Below are 17785 nucleotides of genomic sequence, written 5' to 3' on the forward strand. Positions count from 1 at the left end.
GGCAGCGTGTTTGTCTATGTGGATGCACTATTCAAGCATGATATTTAAAATGAAAGTATGGTTTCCTGTTTAGACCTGCATTAAAGCAAGAACAGCTGAAATTCCACCTGGTAAATTTCCATTCAGACAGGATCTGATTTAACCCTATGTTTCAGTAGTGTCCCTTTTTCACTGCCAACAGCAAGTTGGATTTTGTGTTGTGTATTTGCAAGCCTTTCAGACTGTGACCTTTACTGAGCTCAAACCTAGCCTTAAATAAATCACCAGACCAATTTTCTTTCTGCATGTCCCATTTGTCCATTTCTAGGGGCAGCTTTTTCAATGGGACAGCCCTATTTTTTCCAGGTTACTTTCTCTCATCTGTGAAAGGGCTCACTGGCCTCCTTATTGATACATATACCTCACAAAATAGTTTGGCAGATAGAATATTTGGTCTTACTAGAAACAACATAGAAATAAATAAATCATTCGCTCATCCAATCCACGAACCATCTATCCTCCCATCCATCTATTCATCCATATATCAATTTATCTAACCAATCATCCAACCAATCATCCAACATTAATCAATCAATCAATCAATCAATCAATCAATCAATCAATCAATCAATCAATCAATCAATCAATCAATCAATCAATCAACCAATCAACCAATCAACCAATCAACCAATCAATCAGTAATCCAACCAACCAATCCTCCAACCAACCAACCATTCACCCGCCCACCCATCCATCCAACCAAACAACCAACTATCCATCCATACACATACCCACCCACCTGCTTATCCATCCAATCAAGCAAACATCCATCCATCCATCCATCCATCCATCCACCCACCACCCATCTATCCACAAACAGGCCCATCCATCCATCCATCCCTCTAACCATGCATTCATCCATTCATCCAACCCACCAACCAACCAACCCACCAATCAATCAATCAATCAATCAATCATACAAACCCAAGAATCCATCCATCCAACCAACCAACCATCCATCCATCCATCCCTCACTCTCTCTCCCACCCTCAATCCCTCTATCCCTCCAACCAGTCATCCAACCGACCAACCACCCAACCAACCATCAATCTGTTCATCCATCCATCTATTCATCCATCCATCCATGCAACCAATCATCCATCCATGCAACTGCCCATCTATTCATCCATGGATCCATCCATCCATCCAACCACTAAACCCAACCACCCCACCACACATCCATCCAACCAAGCAACCCACCAACCCACCAACCAACCAAACAACCAATCAACCAACCAACCAACCAACCAACCAACCAACCAACCAACCTATGTCAGCCTGACATGGTCAAACAGGTTAAAAGACTATAAGGGACAATTTGCAAAGCTAACAAATTAAAACACATCACAATTAAATTGAAATACATTGAACTGTTTTTACATATTAAAAATCCAATCATAGTTATATTTTAGTGCATGCTGCTGCGTGCTAAGAAAGTGTTATTTGTCATTTTATCACTGAGTAGAACTACACACACACACACACACACACACACACACACACACAAACACATTCTCGTTGACTGATAACTGCAGGTCTGTGAATAATCTGAGTGAGAAAAGAAGGCTCTGGCAAACAGTATCAGTTTGTTACATTGTGATAAATGTGCTGCTGCTGCTAAAACAGTGTTATTTGTCATTTAATTACTGAATGGAATAGCACACACACACAAACCTACAAACACAACTCTTGTTGACTGACAAACTGGAGGTCCATGGAAAAATATAGTGAGAAAAGAGGGTCCTGCCAAACAGTTTTAATTTGCCACAGTACGTCACCATTGAGCTTTGAGCTGTCATCTTTGACTCAGCTCTCAGAACATTAAACTCTTTCCCTGCTGAGTTTTATGGTACAATATAACTCAGAGACCCCCACAGCAGGGTCATTACAATTAACTTCAAATATAGGTATAGAAATGTAAAAAAAAATATGTAGGACACTGTGTGAAGTTCCCAGTTTTTTCCATATCATGACATCATTTTTGCCAGGGCTTAAAATTTGGGTAATAAAAACCCAGATGAACAACAATGTATACAATTAACTCAAATAAGTCATTGCTAATCAAATGCCTGATCTGACCATCAAGATTGAGCCTTGAGGTGTGTAACACAATGCCCCTCCTATTGCTAAAGCTGAGCTAAAATTGGGCCATGCAACAAAACAATGATCCCAAACATACAAGGTGTTAAAATAGTCCAGTCAAAAGAGCTCATCCTGACTGAAGTGCTGTTAAGTGTTGTGCAAAATACTCCAAAACTCTTCCAGAATGATTTGAAAGAGTGATACAGTTACATAGAAAAGAAATACTTCAAGTAACTACTGTAAAAATTTAATCTTCTGGCATCTGAATCATAGGGTGTCCTAAGTATGCCGCTCATGGCTTTTCTATCTTGGCTTTATTTCTCTTAAACAAAAAACACAGACGCTGCCTGCTGTCTAATGTTGAATGAAATCATGTGTCATATGATTGATATATATATATATATATATATATATATATATATATATATATATATATATATATATATATATATATATATATATATATACACAGTTGAAGTCCCTTTTGAATTTGCTTTATTTCAGCTAGAATAGAAGCCGTTTTTAAATTTTTAAAAGCCATTTTAGGGACAAAATCATTAGCCCCTTTAAGCTTATTTTTTTTTTTCTGATAGTCTACAGAACAAACCATCGTTATACAATAACTTGACTAATTACCCTAACCTGCCTAATAGGGTATATGCCGAAGCATGCTAATAGGACTCTTAATTTGCCAGTAACCTGGGTTAAGCGCTTCCGGCGAATTGAATGCCAATGCAAAATCCGGTGCGTTTAAGGTCTGTTTTCTTTAAAAATGAGCGATCTCCACTAGCTGAGTGATATCCGATTTAAAGTGGGTCTCAGATTGTACAAGAAGCACTGCATTAAATTACATTTCCCCCGCCATATCTTTATAATATGAGCATTTATTTTACCCCAGTATATTCAATAGAGCTCCTGCGTTAGCCTGCCGATTCTGACGGGCGCGTGTGAGTAAACAGCTTTTTGTCTCGTTTTATGCTTGAACAACCAAATAATTGCTAAAGTTTATTTAACTGAATGTATTTTAATGACATTAAAACATCGATGCTGTATAAGGAACCGTATAAAATGGAAAAAAGTTCACAATAACAGGTCACCGGAAGTGTATCAGCATAGGAACAGCACTAGCTCGGCATATACTCTATTAACCTAGTTAAGCCTTTAAATGTCACTTTAAGCTGTAGAGTAGTATCTTGAAAAATATCTAGTCAAATATTATTTACTGTCATCATGGCAAAGATAAAATAAATCAGTTATTAAAAATGAATTATTAAAACTATTTTGATAAGAAATGTGTTAATAAAATCTGCTCTCATTTAAACAGAAATTAAGAAAAAAAAACAGGGGTGCTAACAATTCAGGGGGGCTAATATTTCTGACTTCAACTATATATATAACACCGGTTACAGAAGCCCAGTGCCTATTGTCGTGAGGCTTATCTCAAAATGCACAAAGCATTCTCTCATGAACAACACCACAGTTGTTGCCATGGTAACATCCTTGCACTGTCTATTATGCCGTAGAAATGACTTGTTGAAATCAAGTGGATAAAAGACAGCATAAAATTGCAATGTGCATATGGGTTCAGATGATTAGGAATACATGACACTATAATTTTACCCATTTCGAAGCCCATGGTCTAATGTGCTGAATCTATATTAAGAACACGTCTCATCTGTTTAGCTGTGGGACTCACCACCTGCCCGGAGCCTGTGATCCCAGCCAATGGCATCAAGAATGGTGACAGGTACATGGTGAATGAAGTTGTGTCTTTCAGCTGTGAGCCAGGATACATACTTCAGGTAAATTGCTGATTATCCTAAACCAAGACTCACAAATACAACATATCTCATTTACACACTGGTAGAAACGGCATTACTATGTGAAGAATTGCTCTCTCATATGATTTCTTGTTTTCCAGGGACATTCTCACATAACATGTATGCCAGGAACCGTGCGCCGCTGGAATTACCCCCCTCCTCTATGTATCGGTATGTCTTTCAATACCAGCGTTTTTTCATAATCATGCAATAGGTCTCATTCACTTAACATGTGTACACACAAAAAAAAGGTGGAAAATGCATACAGAACATTTTCAAGAACAAACCATGATTCATCAAAAAGTGTACATTTATTGTAAATGTACAAAAAAAAATTCACATGTATGCAATAATCATGTACGCCCATACCTTATAAACATGTATAAAGAACCCTACATATAATTAGATATGTTTTACAGGGTGGGTGAAAAGTAATGTAATGTAATGTAATGTGTATTTATATAGCGCATTTATTGAGTATGGCCATACACCCAAAGCACTTCACAATCATGAGGGAGGGTCTCTCCACACCACCACCAGTGTGCAGCATCCACTTGGATGATGCGACAGCAGCCACAGGACAACGGCGCCAGTGCGCTCACCACACACCAGCTATTGGTGGAGTGGAGAGACAGTAATAGAGCCAATTTGGCCATGACACGTAAGGGCCAATAGAGGGACTTTGGCCAGGACACTAGGGTTACACCCCTGCTGTTTCACAAGAGGTGCCATGGGACTTTTAAAAACCACAGAAAGTCAGGACCTCGGTTTAACGTCACATCTGAAAGACGGCACCTACTGACAGTGTAGTGTCCCCTTCACTCTTACTGGGGCATTAGGACTCACACAGACCACTGGTTGAGCGGTTGAGTGGAAATTTCCCAGAGATGGGTTGTGGCTGGAAGTACATCCGCTGCGTAAAAATGTGCTGGATGAGTTGGCGTTTCATTCCGCGGTGGCGACCCCAGATTAATACAAGGACTAAGCCGGCAAGAAAATGAATTAATGAAAAAATTAAAGGAGGCTAATAATTCTGGCTTTAACTATATATACTTTAAATATATATATATATATATATATATATATATATATATATATATATATATATATATATATATATATATATATATATATATATATATATATAAATATATATATATATATATATATATATATATATATATATATATATATATATATATATATATATATATATATTTAATATATACTTAATATATACACACACACACACACACACACACACACACATCACGATGCTTCGCTCACTAACAAACACACTGATCTTAGGAATTTTCAAAATAATTATAATAATAATTATTTATTAGCAAAAATCACTTACAACAGGAACTAGAACATCAAATGCAGGCAAGACAGGGAATGTGGACAATAGAATACCGGACAAAGAACTAAACTAAAGCTGCCGTCACATTGGACATTTCTTCCCAAAGATTTTTAAAACATGGACCAATCGCTCGATTTTTTTAATGTCTAATCATCTTGTTTAATCCCGCCCTTTTTTTGTTGCGCCATATGACAGAATTTCGTAAGATCAAACTCTAGTGTGACTGCGGCATTACTAGGTATACTTGAAACACCCAGGAAGGTTTGATGAGGCAAGTTGTAGCTAAAATCTGCAAGGACATTAGACATTAGAACGAGATTGGTGACCCCTGGTATAGACGTATTGTGGATTAGGTAGAAAATGTTCAATCATTAGGGAATTAGACCCAATGTTTTTATCTTTGTAACATTTAAACGTATCTCTTTTTCCTCGCTTGTCTGTTTTTTTGTCTTCTTATGTTTTCTTTTTTTTTTTTTAGCAAAATGCGGTGGAACCCTTTACAATATGAGCAATGTCGTCCTGAGCCCAGGTTTTCCAGGGAACTATCCTGGAAACTTGGACTGCACCTGGAGAATTGTGCTTCCCATTGGATATGGTAAGTGTGCTGAAAGCTGGCACTGAATCAGCTGTCTGGTGGTTACAGCTCTAGATGCTTTCTGTGAAGTAATTTAACTGAAAACAGCATTTCATTTATCCATTCCAAAAAGTGCTTATCTTGTGTAGGGCTTAGCATTTCATTTTGACCTTTTTAGCAGAATAATGTCTACAAATGTGAATTTTTCCTTCTTTTCTCCCTTAAAGATCAGTCTTGAGGGAACTGGGCTGTTTATTTTAGGGAGTAGCTTTGATAAAATAAAATACAGATTAAGACACTTTAAAAAAAAAAGTCCTCTCAGCTTTTATGCAGTGGGGGAAATGAGTATTGAACATGTCCCCATTTTTCTCAGAAAGAATATTTCTAAGGATGCTGTTGACTTGAAATTTTCAGCAGTTGTTGGTAACAACCAAGAAAATACATTAAGCAAAGAAAACAAAACTAATTTATTTACAAAAAAAAGTTATGCATAATGAACTTGTGCGAGAAAGAATGTTGAACACAAGAAAGGGAGGTGTAGAAAGTCAGTAAAAGTCCAGACAGCAGCTGAAATCTCAAAGTTCTTCAGCAACCCTCTGCCCTTCGCCATTGTAAATTAATATTAGCTGATTCAGTCCAACATCTGCATTACCAGATGATAAAGATGAAACCAAGGTAGACATTTTAGCAAGACAATGGTCCAAAACCCAGTCAAGGAAACTCTCAGATGGTTTCAGAGAAAGGTTATAATAGTTTTGAATTTTTCATTAGTTTTAGCTTTTATTTTGTTTTGACTTTTTGTTTTCAAAATTAGTTAGTTTTAATTAGCTTTTAGAGGTAGATTTACTAGTTTATATTAGTTTTTGACTTTCTGTTATGAAATAAACTTAAATTTTGCCAGAACATTAAAAAAAGTAATTTCCTGCAGTAGGAGAAGCTGCGTCAATCTATTCTTTATTTAATAAATGACTTGCGCCTCAGAAGGCAATCCTGACAAGCAGTGAATGCGCGGTGTTGTTTGACGGTGTTAGACGCGGAGCACAGACCTTCTTGGTTCTGGAGATCATTATTAATATAAAACACTAATACTGAAATGGTTGAGTTTTAGAATGACCAAAACAACATTTCAGATGTTCACATGCAGTGTGCTCAACCTGCTGGTTTGTTTATTCACAGTCATTTTTATAATCACATGATCTCTTATAACAAAATCGCATGACCTTTTTTAATGAGCAGACAGGAATTTGATCGGTAAAAGTGTTTCCATGTCAGATTATGCTATTTTTTTTTTTTATTGAATAAAAAGTTTATTCTACTAAAATATGCACATATGTTTTAAATTGCACTTTTTTAAAAGGTATGCGCATCATGGCGTTTCCATCAACCGTTTTTTTATGCGCATATCTAAAATGCGCATAAAAACAGGTGGATGAAAACATAGCTATTAGTGAAACAAAAGCATTGTCTTTTTTATGTGACAATTATGCAAGAATTTTTATTGAGCAGACTTGTGTATCTGGTATATTTATTCAGATGGCAAGAAATTGGAGACAGTATTGTGCTGAATACCTACAGACAAAAAGTAATACTTCCTTTCCACTTGATAGTCTACCACCTTTTACACAAGGATGTTATTCGGTTTCATTTATTTTAACTTTTAAGATGTTGTTTGAGTCTTTAGCAATCAACACAACTCTCCGAAGTCATTTAGTTGTAGTCCATTTGCTCTTTTTTGCCTTACAGTTCAAATGAGTTGAGAACAAAAGAACCATTCCAGATGTTAACAAGGTAATTGCATGTCATTTAAAAAAGCCATTCACACTTATCCTGGAGCGCAACTTTTCTTCTTCTTCTCCAACCCTCTCTTACTTAGAAGAAAACAATGTAACGCTGAGATATTCAAAAGTAATTTTCCGCTTTATCAACCAGCCACTGCACAAGCAGGAGCAGGAACCATCATGTTTGTGTTGTTAAGCAAAAAATGCATTAGCTTTCACTGTTAACAGGCTACAATCATTTGAATAAGGCACACAGATGGCTTTGTGGGTGCTGATTATAGCTTTTAGGGACGGTCTGAATAGGCAGAGTTAAGTGCAGTTAGGGGATAACACCGCATCGGATTGACAATAAAGCTAATCTTTAAAAGAGCCGCCCAAGACATCTCTGAGTGTTGCATGCTTTCAGTGAAAACTGCTCACTTGTTTTGGAGATGTGTTGTGGGGTGATTCAAAATTCAGCAATTAACAGTGTCTCATTGAGTAGCATAAAGAAAATTAATTGGGAATATGTGCCCAGGGGTACATATTTGAGAACTGTGAAATTTGTGCCCTGGTATATTTATTGCTGGATTTTGTGCATGAAACGGACAGTGCAGTGGGATTTGATGCCATTGACAACTTCTGTTACTTTTCACGCTATACCGCTGACCTCTCTATGGACAGCTTTTCCGGCATGACCAGTTTGCTCAGTTGCTCGCCATGTACACCATCAGATGCCATCAGATAGTGGACCATTGGTTAAGTCCAGTAAGAATGGTCCAGAAACCAGGTAAAACTGAACCTAAAAAAAAAGGCATAATGAAATTGTGGTAAAAGCCAGATACAGTTTTTATCTTCAAGTTTGCTTAGCAAAATTGATTGGGTTTGGGGAAGGGGATATCATGTAGCAAGCTGATACAAGCTCGACAAGCCGATCAGCTTTACTCACAAATGACATACAATAAATGCCGAATACATGGACAGTTTTTCTCAGTGCAAGTCATTGAAAGTTTAATGTTGAGTTTATCCTATTGACCTATTTTTTTTCTCAGTCTTTTAAGCATATTTAATATGATATGCTTCAGTCAATATAACATTGAACGTGAAAGCTACTGTTAAATAAAGAAAACCTGAAAATACCATATCATACACAGAAGCATAACATAAGCCCATGACTCTAAAATTGTGATTTGAATCAAACCTGATACGAATTACCCTTAGTGATAAATCAATTGCCATGCGATTGGTTCTCATCTCATATTCACAGTGATCAGACAAAACAAAACAACAACTTAGCAACATGAATGAACAGGAGGGTTGGGTAGCAGAACTGGTACAGATGTATCCACACCTATAGTTGAAGTCAGAATTATTAGCCCCCTTTTGATTATATTTTATTTTTTTTAAATATTTCCCAAATTATTTTTAACAGAGCAAGGAAATTTTCACAGTATGTCTTCTGGAGAAAGTCTTATTTGTTTTATTTCGGCTAGAACAAAATCAGTTATTATTTTTTTAAAAAACATTTTTGTGACAAAATTATTAGCCCCTTTAAGCTATTTTTTTTTTATAATCTACAGAACAAACCATCATTACACAATAACTTGCCTAATTACCCTAACCTACCTAGTTCACCTTATTAACCTAGTTAAGCCTTTAAATGTGACTTTAAGCTGTATAGACGTGTCTTGAAAAATATCTAGTAAAATATTATTTACTGTCATCATGTCAAAGCTAAAATAAATCAGTTATTAGAAATAAGTTTTTAAAACTATTGTGTTTAGAAATGTGCTGAAACAATCTTCCCTCCATTAAACAGAAATTGGTGAAAAAAAATAAACAGGGGCGCTAATAATTCAGGGGGGCTAATAATTCTGACTTCAACTGTATACGATCACGAAAGATGTTAAAGACTTGAGAGTAGTCACACACTCGTTGTAAAGAGGGCTGTTCAAGGCAAATAGAAAGCAATGTAAAGATGTGGTGTGCCATAGTGGTGCTTATCGACCATGCCAGATGTTTAAGAAAATGTTCTTTTCTCACAGCTCCATTGTTATGTTTAGGGGAACACATAAGCAGCATGACACATTTACATTCTCGCCTACTGCAGTGTGGGAGTTTTGGAAGTTTCAAGAACAGTATACCCTCACTGAGTCTTTTCGAACTTCTTTGTGCCATTAAATAAGGAACAAAAAATAACTTTGTTCGAAACATAACTGTGCCTTTAACACATTTGTGCCCAGATCTTTCTAAATGATTTCATGCTTGCAGCTTTGTTAATGGTGTCCTATATAAACATGTTTTGCATTCATTTTCCACTGGTTTTTGATTTTGTTCTAGAAAATGAAGGGCCCGTTCATACACCTGGCGCAATGTGGCGCAAGGTGCGGTGCAATAGTCTTTTGCTACTTTAAACTTGGCGCAAGGGTCATTTTAAGGTGTTGCGCCACACTGTTTAAATAGCAAATGCATTTGCGCTCAAATGTGTGCTCATAGGCGTTCTGGTCTAAAAAAGCAGGCGTGTTTTGGCGTGTTGCTGTTTTGAGAAACTGTAAATAATCTGTTCTTTAGACCAGAACAAAGTCGGTCTATTGTCTGGCGCAAAGTGCGCCTGGCTTACACACTACACACAAGATGTAGAGCAATACGCAAATATCTTTACATATGAAAAAGATATAACATCTTAAAGATATATATATAAATATATATATATATATATATATATATATATATATATATATATATATATATATATATATAATAAGTATATATATATATATATATATATATATATATATATATATATATATATATATATATATATAATAAGTATATATATATATATATATATATATATATATATATATATATATATATATATATATATATATATATATATATATATATATATAGGATATAAATATAAATGATTAAAATGTTACAAAACATATTAATTTCTAGCCTACATGAATTTAAAAACCACTGCCTTCATACTTTCTTCATCTCGGGAGGCTTTTTCAGTTCATTCAATTTGCTTTTAATGTTATTATTATTAGCAGTATTATTTATTATATCCATATTTATATTTGTTTTATTAAAAACAAGCTTAGATTTGTCCACCTGTCAGGTTTTAGACCATATGGGGCATAGCAGGTGTATTTGGAAATAACTCAGTATTTTGAGCACACTTTGTTATTATTGTTCATTTATTTGTTTGCTGGAAATTAGAACTGAATTTAGAAATAGTTTTGAAACAAATCTTTGCCCTTAACAAACAAAATTAATTATTTATAGGCTAATTGATGTCTGTGCGTAAAGGTTTCCCTATCCACGAGAGCAAAAGCGAAAGTGAACTTACTTTACGTCATGTTATTAGCAATGCGCTTATGGCGCGACGCAGCTGGCTCTTAAAGGTAATGGGAGATGAGACTCTGATTGGTTTATTCCCATAACACACCTATAACTCGTTAAGAAAATAAACTCAGCCCTTTTTAACCATGCGCCATGGCGCAAAGCGGATTTTCCCATCCTTAAGTTAGCAAAAATGTGTTCTGACACGCCCTGAAAGCGTTTGCGCCCTGCGTTTTGCGCTCTGCGCATGGACCGTCAAAATAGAGCCCGAAATCTATTTAAATAAGCAACAGCTATAGACCATTTCAATGTGGTGATGTCATTGGCCCATAAACATTTCCTGTTTTTTGTCAAACTAACAAAAGGCAATCCAATCATAGCTTTGGGTTAAAACAGCTATCATAACATTATTTATCAATATGTCAACCTTTTTGAATTCAAGGAAGCTGGGGAAATTAAAAATGTAAAACTGGAAATATGTTAGGACCATTGTTGTTGTTTACATCCCTCATAATGGTCTATAGTTACCGGTGGGCAAATGTGTTTTATGCACCCTTCAGTGTAAAATTTGCATAGGAAGAGAACATTTGTTATTCTATCTCAAAACAACTGCTTTAAACAGATCAATTCATATTCATAAACACATTTATTATGTTTAAAAGGTGGGATATTATGAAATCAGAAACATTAAACAAGATCAATAACCTTGATTTATTAATTTACTAAGCCATTATTCACTAACTCACCATGATTTGACAAGCTATTTGCCCACTAGCAACTATACTTTCCACTTGGACTTTTGACAGAGTATAACAATTATAAATGTTTTGAAAGGTTAATTTTGTTTAGATAAATCTAGAAACCTTCATGATTGTGTTTAATGTTTGTCAACAAAAAAGAGTTTTATTAACATGAGAATTGCATTTATTTGGGAAGGTTTGCCTCAATTTTGCATCCTGGAATTCGGGGTAGAAAGTTGAAAGCCCCATGCGACAGGAAGGATATTGGGGGTGGGGTGTTGGGGAGGATTGTCACTGCTAGGGAGGGAAAGTGTGGATGATTTTAAGGGCCAACGTCCTTTTGAGGCCCTCTGAGTAACCCTCCCCTCATTATTCATTTTCGTCCGCGACGCCAATCAGTCAACGACCCAAACCCCCCACCCCCTCACACCCAGCTCTTCACTTCTGTCCACGATACCCTCCAACCCCCTACCCCCTCAACAACTGTCCCGCCCCCAGTCTTACCTTTAGTCTGCAACACCACCAGAATGTTGGCATAGGGCCTGTACCAGCAAGCGGCGCCTCTTCTTATCACTGTTGCTACACAGAAGGTTGCTGGATCGAGTACCAGGTGGGCCAGTTGACATTTCTGTGTGGAGTTTGCATGTTCTCCCCACGTAACCATGGATTTCCTTTTGTTGTTCTGGTTTTCCCAACAGTCCAAAGACATGCGCTATAGGTGAATTATGAGTATGTGTGTGTATAAGAAGGTTTATGGGTGTTTCCCAGTACTGGGTTGCAGCTGAAAGGGGTTCCACTGCATAAAACATGACGGAATAGTTGGTGATTCATTCCGCTGTTGCGAACCCTGATAAATATGGTATTAAGCCAAAGGAAAATTAATTAGTGAATGTTTGCTTGCATGTCAAGTGCTAAAGTAAGAAAAAAAAGATCTCTCAATAAATTTTTCTTATTATTGATTCTGCTGGTGTTATTTATCACAATACCTCTGATATCAATTTAAAACCTTTAAATATTGTCTTCAACAATCTGTGTAGATTTGTTTTAAGATGTCCCTATAGAACCCGTCATCACTTAATATATGAAACTCTTAAAAAAGAGTTCCGCAGACAGTATCATTGGTATTTGTTTCTTTTTAAATGTGTTTATTTTAGTTTCCCCTCTTATTTAAAGCAGTTTTTTGTTCCATTTACCTCATCATATTCGCTTCGTCATATGCAACAGAATTATTTTTTCGTTCCCAGAATTGCAACAGTAAGTGGCTGTAGGTCCTTTTGATACAAAGCTCCTTCCGACTGGAACAATATCCCTTTCTTTTTCAGATCATTTAAATCATTTAGTTTTTTCAGGGTTAATTCATTGTCTTTTTTGGAAACAACTTGCGAATGTTATAAATATTGGCTCCAATATAAATGTTTATTATTTATTTGTATTTCAAATTTTTGTACTTTTGATTATATGTTTTTGTTTATTTAGGCTTTAGGTTGTGGGAAGTGTTTTAGGTGAAGTTTGTTTGTTTGTTTGTTTGTTTGTTTGTTTGTTTGTTTGTTTGTTTGTTTGTTTGTTTTGTTAGTTATATGCTTGTTATGACGTGTTGTACTTACGTTGAACATGTTGTTTGATTTATGAACTTTTTAGGGACCTCCTCGAAAATGAGATGATTCATCTCAAGGGGCTATTCCATTCAATAAATAATTTCAAAATTCAAATTCAAAATATGTCATATAGAAATTAAACATGAATAATGTAGTAAATTACTTCTAAAAGAAAAAAAGCAACTATGAACTTTTGCAATCATAGTTGCCGGAGGGCTTAAATAGGTTAAGTTTAGGAGGCTTTGAGGGAAATGCGGCCTAGGTCTGTACAGGCCAGTCAAAGCTAATCGGTTGAAAAACTCTCTAATGACATCCCTTGTGTAAATTTTACCCAAATGTAACACAGCCTGTTTGACATGGTGAAGGTCTAACTTATGACTGCTCATTTTGCAGGGGCACACATCCATTTTCTCAACTTCACCTCTGAGGATAACCACGATTTTTTAGAGATCCGCAACGGGCCACACCACAGCAGCTCACTTATTGGCCAGTTCAGCGGAAGCCATCTGCCGCCCCCGTTGCTAAGCAGCACGCACGAAACCGTCATCCACTTCTACAGCGACCACTCCGAAAACAGACAGGGCTTCAAACTCACTTACCAAGGTGGGTGACTTCTCGTTTTCCATTTGCATGCTGTGCTCTCTTCCTTCGCAGACATCACCGTCCTTGGTTTTGTATCGGCCCTTCATGTGGGAGTGACGGCCTTTTACCAAGATCATTGGAAATATCTAAAGATTCACTTCCTTTGAGATCACCGGGAGGACACTCCATTATGACAGCCGGGGTCTTGAAAGCATTTCGAAATCAATAAGATGGTGCATTTGGATGTGCACTTGGATTCCACTCGATATAAATAACTCGCCATTGTCTGGTCTCCTCGCTTGTAGGTCAAACAGTTTGTCTCTCTCTCTCTTTCTCTCTCTTTTTTTGTTGTATCCACTCCAGTCTGAGTTGAAAAGAGAGAAGCACAGCCTTGATCCGTGCTGCCAGACAGGCTTTGGCGGGGGTTAAAACTAATGCCATGTTTTGATACACAAACAATAATGCAGGATGAAAGAATATGATTATTAAGCTGTTGATCATATGCACTGCGTTTGAAATGCTGTCTGGAGGTGCTTCAATGTTGACAAGCTTTTTGACTTTTCATCAAGCTAATGACGATGCACATTGATTAATTATTTTAGTCGCCTTTATGTATGTTTCTCAGTTTGAAGTTGAATGAATTATACTAATCATTGAATGCAAATTGTATATAATCTAATATCAGAGAGCTTAGAGTTACAATTTCCAATTTCATCGTCTTTTTAAATTTATGTCTGGGACAAATTAAGGCAAATTTGTGGTAATAGTATTAAAAAAAATGTTGATTTAGGATTTACAGATTTTGTTTGTCCTTCCATTTAAAATATTTAACATTTAATTCAGTGTGTTATTTTACTTTAATTAATTAATTAATTATTTAATTGATTTATTGATTGATGTATTTGTTAGGTTGTTCACCTACATAGGCCTACATACATAGTGCATCCGGAAAGTATTTATAACGCTGCACTATTTCCACAATTGTTTGTGTTACGGCTTTATTCCAAAATGGATTAAATTCATTTATTTTCTCAAAACTCTACACACAATACCACATAATAACGATGTGAAAAAAGATTTTTAGAAATTGTTGCAAATTTATTACAAATAAAAAAACCTAAAAAAAATCACATGTACATCAGTATTCACAGCCTTTGTTGATGCACTTTGGCAGCAATTACAGCCTCAAGTCTTTTTGAATATGATGCCACAAGCTTGGCACACCTGTCTTTGGGAATTGTTGCCCATTCCTCTTCCCAGTACCTCTCGAGCTCTATCAGGTTGGATGGGAAGCGACGGTGTACAGCCATTTTCAGATCTCTCCAGAGATGTTCAATAGGATATAGGTCTGGGCTCTGGCTGGGCCACTCAAGGACATTCGCAGAGTTGTTGTGAAGCCACTCCATTGATAATTTGGCGGTGTGCTGTGGGTCATTGTCCTGCTGGAAGATGAAATGTCTCCACAGTCTGAGGTCAAGAGCACTCTGAAGCAGGTTTTCATTCAGGATGTCTCTGTATATTGCTGCAATCATCTTACTCTCTATCCTGACTAGTCTAGTTCCTGCTGCTGAGAAACATCCCCACAGCATGATGCTGCCACCACCGCCTGGCATTCACTCTAAAGAGTTTAATTTTAGTCTCATCAGACCAGAGAATTTTGATTTTTAGATGCATCTTGGCAAATTCCAGGCAGGGAGTGGCTTCCGTCTGGCCACTCTACCATACAGGCCTGATTGGTGGATTGCTGCACAGATGGTTGAGGAAATTTTGAGGAAAATGAATGAATTTAATCCATTTTGGAATAAGGCTGTAACATAAATAAAATGTGGAAAAAGTTTTTATCTTTGATAAAAGAAAACGAATCAATGAATGTTTACTCACAATTCAGATATTCCATCTTTGTCTAGCATAATGATCTTAAAATCAGCTTCTTATGGGTCCTCTTTCTCTCTTCACTTATCAAGGAGGGTGGGACTAGACTATATACTGGAGAGCACATGACGCAAAAAGCAACACAAGCCATGTGCTCTACTAGGATTAGAACACACAGCCATTGAGAGAGCCACGTGTTCACATGTAACACAACACTAATACACACGGCCACAATGTAAACACCAGGTCATGTGCTTTACACAACCCCTACAGAAGACTTAGCGTAAGAAATAATAATGATAAATGAAAATACTTAACATGTACTCACACATTCGATGTGCATGTTCCAATCTCAGCGGAAACCAAAACCAACTAGGCACTGAGGCGCTGAGAATAAAACAGCATGGCAGGAACAAAACAAACATAAACACCAGGACGAGAGCGCACATCTTGATGACGTCCGAACCTCGACACGACCTCACGCTCATATAAAAGGCGAAGGCAGAAAATGACAGGAAATATCAGTGCTCGACCTGAGAAAGCTCAAGATGAGCACAACATATTAGACAAGACAGGACTAGTGTCTGGACTCTGCCAGCAAAACAAAAATTAACAAGACCGAAGTGGCAGAATGTTAGCTAATTTTGCACCAGCTATGATGAAAGTAACCCTTTCAGTTATTTTAATCTCACAAGTAAATATCATACTTCAGAAATTCATATGTTCAATTTTTATGTTGACTTTGTTTTTTAATTTTATTTTAGCATATGAATTGCAAAACTGTCAAGACCCATACCCATTCCACAATGGATACATCATCAACAGCGATTTCAACGCAGGCCAATCCATAACATTCGAATGCTTCCCTGGATACGTGTTGGTGGGCCATCCTGTGCTAACATGCCAGCACGGAATCAACAGGAAGTGGAACCACCCCTTTCCTCGCTGCGAAGGTAAAGGGAAGGGAAGAAAGTGAACAAATGTGTTCTTTTTCCTTCTGTCCCTGTGTGTACATTCCTTTAAGTTTTCTAAGTTGTTTTGCAACTGTTATTTTTAACCCCACGCTTTAAGACAGGGAAAAAAAAAGACTTTTTGAGACGAAAAAAGTATTATCAGCACTCTCCCAAACGCCTCTTTAACTATGCTCTTTAACTAAAGTGTTACTACTTTGTATTACTAGTTCAATAAACGCCTTTGTGTTTTTAAACCGTCTTTAAAACAGACTTTGAAGTCCTGAACAGTGGAGACATGAGCTACTGGGAGCTGTTCTAAATTGTAGCCTTGATGATTAGTGTGGGTAGTGTAGTGTGAAAACCGACCTGTCTCTTATCGATCAGTCGCTCAACTTGTTCCTCCAAGGCCTCCGTTCACAGGGAATCTGAACTGCAAAGGCTTTTTTTTTTTTTTTGTCTTTTGTCTTTTCTTTTTATTGTTACTATGTTATTATGTTGTAAACTTTGTGTCAGTATCTTCTATCAATGTCTTTCCAGCAGGATTAGGAGTGTTATTCTCACCTTTAAGTGCCATCTATAAGGGATTACAAAGCATGAATAATCCTCATTTTAGATTAGCTCTCAAAACTTTAGTAAGTTGTGGTAATGAAGCTTTTATTAACATACAGAGTAACTATTACTATGTGCCTGAATAATAATGTTGTTTTTAATAGTTTACTTATTATATCTGAATGTTCTTAAAAACTAGTAACTACTCTTAAATAAACGGTTTGTTAATAATTCAATACTCAAATGTAATAATTAGGAAAGTACGATAATACAATCATTAAGCACTGACTTTGTAATTACATTGTTATAACGCGATTAAATCTGATATTTAATATGTAATTACAAACTTGTCCTGTGTGCAACTACTGCGTCATTACATTGTAGTTAATGTCATTACATTGTAGTTACATCCAAGATACTATTTATTAAATTAAATGTTTTAAAACAATGTTTAGATTAATATACGCAGCAGACATGTAATTACATTTTTTATTTTGGATGTAATTTT

The 17785-nt window shown here is 36.4% G+C and overlaps 1 protein-coding gene across 1 annotated transcript in view; it reads left to right on the forward strand.

Moving 5' to 3' along the window:
- LOC101885457 (CUB and sushi domain-containing protein 1) overlaps positions 1-17785 on the forward strand; it is a 219117-nt gene that overhangs the window by 97843 nt on the left and 103489 nt on the right. The window contains exons 15-19 of the mRNA XM_073920566.1: positions 3805-3923; positions 4043-4112; positions 5783-5899; positions 13715-13924; positions 16540-16728. Coding sequence (XP_073776667.1) covers positions 3805-3923; positions 4043-4112; positions 5783-5899; positions 13715-13924; positions 16540-16728 — 705 coding nt within the window. The remainder of the gene's footprint in view (positions 1-3804; positions 3924-4042; positions 4113-5782; positions 5900-13714; positions 13925-16539; positions 16729-17785) is intronic.

The sequence above is a fragment of the Danio rerio genome, chromosome 13 (genome assembly GCF_049306965.1).
Source record: "Danio rerio strain Tuebingen ecotype United States chromosome 13, GRCz12tu, whole genome shotgun sequence".
Taxonomy (NCBI): domain Eukaryota; kingdom Metazoa; phylum Chordata; class Actinopteri; order Cypriniformes; family Danionidae; genus Danio; species Danio rerio.